We start from the raw sequence: 9,157 nt of genomic DNA on the forward strand, positions 1-9,157 counted from the left end.
GAGACAACACACAGACGCACAGCGAGTTATGCAAAATATAATGAATAAAGAAAAATATAATGGGTCAAGTGTTTTTTTTTCCATTGCATGAGTAAAGGAGCATTTCACAGCAAAACCCTGTTATTTTCCACACACATCTGCCCAGTTAGTCAAAGTAAACCTCTGATTACAACACATTTCCCTGCCACACATCACCTCATTAAGTACATACAGTAATGGCTTGGTAATTTACCTGGGCATGTATGTTGCTATTCCTTCTCTCTGACATTGACATTGTTCCAGCAGCAGCAGTTTATTTAACACCCCATTAATCTCTACCGACAGAAGACCGTGTTGTAGCAGATGTTTGTTAAAAAACTTCTGCTCCGTCCCCCTCGTGTTGTTCTTCACCCTCATCGACATGAATCACTGCGTCAAAAGGGTCACGACTCAAATGGTCGAGGACTTTGAGTGTTAACTGTTATTTCGGAGACTTTTGACAACAAGAATTTGTTTTTGTCAAGATGCCGGATTGTTTAGTCCACAGCTCACCCTTTGCTATTTGCACGACATGGATTCATTTGTCGAATTATGCCAAAATCACTGAGACTGTACCACATCTGAGTGCATGGTCATCAGTATGCTAATGTTGACGATGTAGAGAAACAATCCAATTATTGAATGAGGGCCACTGTCAGTCAGCTCTCTTATTGAATCTGTGAGTAATTAATGAGTGCAGAGCAACCAGAACACTGACACTGAGTAAATTAACACTTTGGTAAACTTAGACAGACAAAAACACGATTGTCTCCACTCAAAAAACTGAAAAAGATGAGCAAAAGTCAGAGGATTATTGTACTTTACGTGTCTCATTTTTCTCTTCCCTGTCTCTTTTGAAGCAGCAGGAAAGTTTGAAAAGACATTATACAGAGCACTGCATGGCCTTAGCCGTTTAAATAGAATATCTTCTTGTACAGTATGCTGGTGAGTGGGTGTGAGGGAAACAAACGGAAGGAAAGTAAAGGGAGAAGAAACAGGCAGATTTCAGCCTTAGGGCTCATGAGGTAAGGACACTTAACTTATCGCATGCATTGCCATAGTCAACATGATTTTTATATCAGCTCTATGCTTTTAAAAACAAAAGGAATAAATCATCTCCTTTTCACAAATATAAATATATTTTATGTTTAGTATGTACAATAATGATTCGCCATCATCAACGACATTAGTATTGAAGGGAAAAGCATGTCAGTAAACTCTTGCTAATGGATCCAGACACTGCAAAGACAGCCATGATTGATTGGCGTGCTCAAGCACTCTCTCTGAAGAAACGAAAGCGAGACAATAGAAGTTTTATCGAAGAAGGCTGGTGGTGTGGCTGCGCCGTGCCATGCCGCAGTCTACTAGTCCTGAGAGCTACGAGACCCACTGTCCTCCTCCAGCTCCCACTCAAAGTTCTGTCCGGTCATTTGGTAGAACATCATGTTAAAGGGTTTGTAGAACTTGTGCAGCCGGCGAATCACGTCTGGGTCTATTTTAGGGTGAGTTCTCCCTTTTGACTTGCCGAGGCATCGGGGAGTGCTGCTGTCCTCTGGCTTCTTCAGACAAGGAAATCCTTTAGTTTTATTGAAGTAAAAGTGTTTGTCTGTGACGATGCGTTTGAGTCCCAGGAAGTCCTGCACTTTGCCCATCTCGCCCGCGGGATCCACGATGAGTCTTTCCCCGCTGACAAAGTGCATTTGGGAGAGAGGGAAATACTGCATCCAGCTCTCCAAGTGGAGCGCGTATATTCCGATGCGCAACGCACTCCACGAAGCGTCTATGAGACCCAGCGTCCGGTTCTTAAAAGCCAGAACCTCGAAGGTGTTGATCTCGGGTTTCTTGGACAAAGTCTGTGTGTAGTCCGAAATGGCTCTGGTGACGGGATTACGCACCACTATAATAAGCTTGATGTCCCTGGCCATGGTGTGGATGCGCTTGGGGGCATGGTTAGTCACAAAGTAGCTGGGTGTCTTCTCCATGGTGATCTGACCCTCCAGCGTTGAAGGCATCAGGTCTCTGGGAACACAAACAGGGGAAGAGAGAGAAAGAAAATCTGCTTAGCAAAGTATTATCCTCAACACCTCTCCCAGCGCTAATGACATACTCAAGGACACGGCACAAGCTAATTTGGTACATTTATTAAGCAGTCCATTATTTGAAATTACAATTGAAAATAGCTGTTATTATCACTGGACATTATGTTGCAGGGAGAAACATACAGCTAATTGCACCCATGGAGTAATATGCGAGAGATAAAAGAAAGAAGATGAAACGGCAGGCAAGCAAGTATGCTCATTGCTTAATTGACTCCATCTGTGTTACTCCAGGAGCTGTTTTGGAACTTTAATAATGAGTTCGCTGCATATCATTAATACTGGGGTGCCTGGGGTATTGTTTTGTCATACATTTATTATGCATGCAAGGCTCACACTCTGTGCAGGCAGTTTTATTTCTTATGCACTTCCCCTGCACTGGATGAAGGCTTTGCTTCTCCTCTCTGTGATATGTTTAAGGTTAGGGGGCTGTTCACTGAAGGAAGCAGTGATTAATTATCAGGTTCATGGGGATAATTTGTGGTACAATAGAAATGTCCCCGACTTGGGAAATTTATATCAGGAAGAAAGGAAAGCCATTTGCCATCGCCACAAATATATTTTTGGGTTCATGAGGATGAGTTGGAGGATACAATGCAGAGTGAATTTCGCGCATAGAAGAAGCAAGTCTTGTTTCAACACTTTCTATTTCTGTATCAATAATAAAGCATAGCATTCGCCTCAAGCAAATCCTTATCAAATGTTTACACTGATGTTAATTCCAATCCGTGCTGTTTCCTTTGTTTGTAGGTGCTTTGTGATTCAGTGCTAAATTGGTACATTAAATCCTCTGTGAGACACGTTGTTTGCTTCACTCCTAACAAACACGAGTGCAGGAGCTTCACAATAAAATATAAAGTGAAACTATAATCTGAGCTAGACACAGTTTTTCCTCCCCAAATTAGGTGATGTTTGCATGAAAATGTATGTATAATCAGCCAAGCCCAAAATCCAAATGATTCTACGTGGAGACTTACAGAGTTGGTACGGAAGAATTCTCTATAATTTCTGGGATAAAAGCTTTTCCTTCTCCCTGCAATATTTTTTTTCCATTACGCTGCCCTGCACCACAAACCTACAGTTGTAACGATATAGTCACATCAATCATTTGCATCTTGGACATATTCTAAATTAACTGTTCTCCAGCAGAGAATCCAATTTACTCGGCAAAACATAAGAGCTGTTATGCACATATCGACCACCCTCTCACACACACACACACACACACACACACACACACACACACACACACACACACACACACACACACATGCACACACCCATGGATACTGGGCTGAAAGTCTCACAAGTGGCCTGGTAATTGCATCTCAGTAACAGTATTGCCTTCCTGATGGGTAATTTCCCTCTGGATTATGTTTATTCTCTTGACAGCATAGAACTGTGGTTACTTCTGGACCTGTAATGGGATATTAAACATATCAACTGATGGCATAGTCACGAGAAAGAGTATTCATTTTCATTATATTTCACACTTCTTCCCTTACGGTAGTGAATGGATAAAGATTGGTGTAACCTTTCAAGGACTTTACCATCTAACTCAACTCCAAAGAGGGTAGATGGTTCAAGAATGCAACATCATGATGTATTGCAAAAAAAAAGGTCAAATATACCACAGGAAATCACCTTGGAGCAAACAATCTCCCTGTGTATGGACCTGAGCTGCAGCGTCTCACTGGTAAATGTGTTGTGCATCTTTGGAGCATATCCAATCGACAGGACAGATGTACAATGTTCAAGGTTACCTTTTCCAAGGCGTGCACATAACAAGCTATCGTCCTCTTGGGCGCAACGCTAATCATAATGCATTCAATTATAAGACAAAGGAAACTGCACAGGCCAAATACTTTGTTATATTACAGAGGCTCCATTTTGATTGGGAATCAGTCATGGATCATGTACGTCTCAAATGTCAGTGGGACGATGAGGCGGGACGGAAATCAAAATGCTGATAAACAAGCTAATTTCTCCGTGCGTGGCAAATGACACCTCTGGCCTTGCAGTCTACTGGAACTAGAGTAAACAAGAGCAAACCGTTAACTCTCGCTTCTTCTTTTTTCTCATCAGTGGCACAGCTCAGCACAGGTCATTCAGGTGGGTAGGTAAATAAAATCCATGGCGCTAAAGAGGCCCTGCGAAACCATCTGCTGTTTACTGCCTCAGACCGAGGAAATAACACATAACATTAAACTGTCCAAGGCTTTATTTACATGGAGGTGTGAAGATAAAGGCATTCATACTTTATGCATGCAGACCTTTAATGATCCCTATACATCGGGATGCATGCAAGAATTATCTATGTGGCTTTCAGATATATATATATATATATATATATATATAGTATAGAAAATATTACGGACAGACTTTAGCGGCTCATAAATCTGGGATACTTCACTGAACAAAATGACAGCCATTTAATTATCTTTGATACGGAGTCTCAATACTGTTTTGTACAGAAACAAATATATCCCTTGCAACCAAATCCATTTAATATATCATCAACAGTACACTAGTTGGATAAATAAAAACAATATAAGACAAAATTAATCAGAATCTGGTTTATGGCCAAGTAGGAATACACATAAGAGGACTTTGCTTCTGGTGTAAATGGTGCTTACAGAGACACAGCAAGAGGAAAACGTTTTGGAAAGTAGCATCACATAGAACAATTATACTATTATATACTCTATTATATATATAAAAAGATAACCATAGTACAAATATGATAAATATTATAATTTAAAGTGGACAGCTGTGCAGAAGAAAAAAAAGGGTTAGCCTATTATTTTTTTTTTAAACGTTTAAGCTACATTTTATTCCAGTTGTTCAAAGGTTGTGTACATGAAATTCAGATCTGGCAGATATACCCAGTTGCCTCTTAAAGAGCTTACGAAATGAAGGACAATACTGTTCGTATTACAATAATATATACTATTATTAATGGAAAATCATTTGTCATTAATGACAATATGCCCGCTGTATTTATAAATCGTGATTTATTACAACTTTCCATGCTCGCTTCCGATGTTACACGACCGCTCCGAACAAAACAGCTTTCGCCGGTTAGTGACGTCACGCACGTCACGCACGTCACGGTACTTCACGGTACGTCACAAGTAGAACACTTTTTGAATAATACACTATCTATATGGCTGATGTCGGACTCTGGCTCGGACATTTCGACAGAATCGAGTGACAGTGAGTCGTCAATAGACCTCGGTGCACTTTCAAGAAGAGGAGGATTTTATTGAAGAGGATGCCGGTGTGGTGGAATCAGATCATGCGGGCGAGTCTAACGTGGTGGAACCTTACCAGTTTTAGCCACAGTATTCAAGTAGCGGTAGAGATACAGACGGGAGCGAACATGGGGATGATGATCCTGGATTTGGCGGAGATCCGGTGCGGCAACAGAACAGAACACAGACTGGTATATACATTTCACTTTAATTCATAGAGATTTTCATAGATAGTAAACACATAATAATAAAGAGCAGGCACACTTGGCTCAGGCAACAGAACACAGACTGGTATATACATTTGATTATAATTCATAGAGGTTTTCTTAGATAGTAAATACATAATAATACATAGCATCAAATGTATATACCAGTCTGTGTTCTGTTGCCTGAGCCAAGTGTGCCTNTGACACAAGCACACGTGTATTTCCATGCAACTCTCTGATTGGTCTGGTGTGTTGCCTCTGTTGCGTTCACTGAACACGGGAAAATACAGTCCTGCCGTCGTCTCTAGTGTCATGATGAGGTTCACGTAAAGCACGGTTAATGTATTATTGAGGTGTCTCAAATATACGTCAATCAAGTGGTACCTGCTAACAGGGTGGTGGATGATAGGTTTACATCTAAAAACGTATTTTTCAAACATTATTATTTTTATTTTATTTTTCTTTCTTTTGTTACTTTTTTTTTGTCCGCGATCTACCCGCACCACACTCGCGATCGACCGGTCGATCGCGATCGACTGGTTGGCGACCACTGCTCTAGGACAACCTTAATTTACATTTGCCTCAAGATAACCTCTGTGGAAATGAGAATTGTGTCGTCTCTTAGAAGCAATGGCAGATATAGTGTGATCATTGTGGGATGGTTTACCGATGCACTGGTTTTAGCTATTAGTGAATAAATTGGCCTCAGAGGGAAATTTGTCATTTACGTTGGAGAACGTATCGGATTGGAAACGAACAGAGAAAGGAATAGCGCATCATAAAAGATTCAGCAGGAACCATAAAATAAATAGTTTTCTGGTTACGGAATAAATGTGTCATGAAGTACACTAATTGGATAAAAGGGTTTGGAAAATCATTGAAGTGATTCATTACTCGATTACATAAGGTGAAGATAGAGACGGCATATTGCCCCTTCAGGAGTCTGCTATAGACATATGGTTTTAGCAAATGCATGGAGTACTTATTGCTCTACATACAAGAGAATATTCATGTAAAAATATCTAAATTCTGCCTGCAGTAGGTTTTTGTATTATTACATAACGAGATCCTGTGGATAGCTTCAAGGCAAGCGAAGGCTCCTTCCTCTACTCTCAGGTGGAAAGGTCGGATTCAGGATGAGAAAAACAAAAACAAACCAAACTCTCCACCATTACTTGAGCCTGATGCGATCGCTGAGAATGGCAGCATACTCTGTATTTGTTTTTCTCCTTAAAGCTGCACCTTCACCATGACAAAACAAAGCCTCCCACTCCATAACAGACCCACTAAGACCCTTTGCTCCGGCCTGTAGGCTTGTTTTTTATGTGTGCCAAGCATGTACGCATCCACTTGTTGAGAGCAGAGTGAAGAATGACTCATATGACCAATTATTTTATTTTTTTTCCTCCACCTCTCAGTAAACCAATGCCTTTGTTATTTTTGCTGTGATCACAATCATGTCACTCAGGGTGTAATAATGTGATTATTCATTGAAAATTGACCACAGTATCTCTCACTTGAAATGTCCTGAATGACTGTGGTTGATGAATAGGCGCTCGCATCCTCGATTGATATTTGAAATCGGACTCTGAGTAACACCTCAATATAATTGCCTTTTCGTTATCCATTCTATTGTCTGCCTGCGCTGACAGTTAAGGTGCTGGTTTACTGAGGAAATGTCAGATAAAATTGACTATAGCTCTCCGTCATCTGCTCTTTTATATAAAACGTTTTGCAAAGGGCAAGGATTCCTGCACTGTCCTAACAGAGACATTACTCTCTGGCTCCATATTGACACAAAACACAAACAAGTGAGACATTCCAAGTGTGTAATTCACAACTCAATATCATAATGTTGTTTTATTTTTTGGTGAGTTATTTAATGGATGGCAGTAGTCTGCCCACATCACTTGCACCGTCTCCAAAACATTCTCTCCGAGGACTAAGGAGCTTATTATGAGTGGACTCTTTTAGAATAATTGATTGTATTTGACATGACATGGAGGAAGCTTGGCGGATTGATACTCTGCAGCAGAGCCCTGATCAATCCAAATGAGAGTCTGGGGGAGCTTTTATTTCTGTGCCAGAGTTTATTAGAAACAACTCGGCTTCTCTGGAGAAACTCTCCTCCTCCAGAAACAGCTTGGACCTATTAGTATCTGCGAATGTGAATTAGCATGATCCCTCACCTCATCATGACTCGGGATATTCCCCTTACACTAGTTTGACAGAACATAATGAAACATGGAGTTAAATGCCGGGCCATGTTCCAAAGCGCTTTTGCGTTGTGGGCGTAAAGGCAGCAAGAGTTGTGATTATCTCCAAAGATTTGTTTCTGTCTTTACAAACATGAAGATTAGCTGTGATTTGGTATACGGCACATTATGAATGATGAATAAACCTTAAAGAGCTTATGAAATGCTTTTAGCACCTGTTGGTGGGCTTGGTATATGATAGAGGTTGTATTTGTATTGTGAAATGTGCCATATGTTTTTTTTATTATGATGTATTTTGAATAAATCACGATTATAACAGCATACAAAAGTTATCAGTTAGTAACAATCGTTCTTCGCGCTGGAAACAACAACTTTGGTCATTTCCGGCGGTGACGTCATGAGTAGAACACAGCTGAGCTCAGTCCGGTTTAAATGCCTTGAAGCGCCAAATATTAAAACAAAGGATGCACAGCAATAAGACACCAAGAATAATCGGCAAGCGATGTGTGGTATGGGGATGCGGGGCCGTTTCCAAATCTGGCTATGGGATGTTTTTGTGGCCAAAAAATGATCAAATGTTGCGTACATGGACCAAACAAGTACGTCGTACGAGGGCGGATTTTGCTGGACCAGGTAATCCGGGGTCGATGAAACCGACAATTTGTGGGCAGCACTTCGAGAGATAGTGTTTAGAACAATCCACAATGCTCGCTAAGGAAATTGGATTAAAAAAGAATTTCAAACTGAACAAAGATGCTGTTCCAACAATGGTTACTGCCAAGAACCCAATTGCCAGTACAAGCCACCACGCCGATTCCTACAAGTCCCCCGATGCAGATTCCTCCACTAAAGAGATGGCGAAATGCATTTGCCAAAAGGGAGAGATCGAAGGTAAGCCGCGCTACTTGTTGTTCAATGTTTACAAGCATAAAGCCTGAATCAAAATGACAAGTAAAATCTTACACATTTGTGAGTTGATGAAGTCATGATGCCATATATTATTGCATGCACTTTGCCCATGAACAGCATTTATAGTAAAATTATACCTCATACAACCGCTTCAAGTTATGAAAAATGTCAATATTATTACTTAGGTATTGGAAACTTTGTTCAATGAAGCCACTGACAGAACTGAGGATAGCGACAATCTATTGGACATCCACACTGGGGAGGAAGCTGTGTATGCACCAGTATTTATACAGAACGGACTGTGTAAAAATACAATTTGTATCTTCATCACATGCGTGTACATAATTAATATATTTAATTGTTTGATTTGATAGCATTGCTCTCTCAGTCAATTCAACCACATGTGTTATTACGAATGTTATTAGATATTATATTATGGACAAACTTGCAATACAATT

At 40.4% G+C, this 9,157-nt stretch overlaps 1 protein-coding gene across 1 annotated transcript; it reads right to left on the minus strand.

Moving 5' to 3' along the window:
* Positions 1-390: 390 nt before the first annotated feature.
* LOC104955442 (heparan sulfate glucosamine 3-O-sulfotransferase 4-like) lies at positions 391-7,771 on the minus strand. Its single transcript, XM_010782769.1, has 2 exons — positions 7,764-7,771; positions 391-2,037 (listed from the first exon to the last, which is right to left on the minus strand). Exons 1-2 carry the CDS (start codon positions 7,769-7,771, stop codon positions 1,383-1,385), a joined length of 663 nt encoding a protein of 220 aa, XP_010781071.1. The 3' UTR covers positions 391-1,382.
* Between the last annotated feature and the right edge of the window lie 1,386 nt (positions 7,772-9,157).

Source organism: Notothenia coriiceps, unplaced genomic scaffold (genome assembly GCF_000735185.1).
Source record: "Notothenia coriiceps isolate Sejong01 unplaced genomic scaffold, NC01 NC01_scaffold00024667, whole genome shotgun sequence".
Taxonomy (NCBI): Eukaryota; Metazoa; Chordata; class Actinopteri; order Perciformes; family Nototheniidae; genus Notothenia; species Notothenia coriiceps.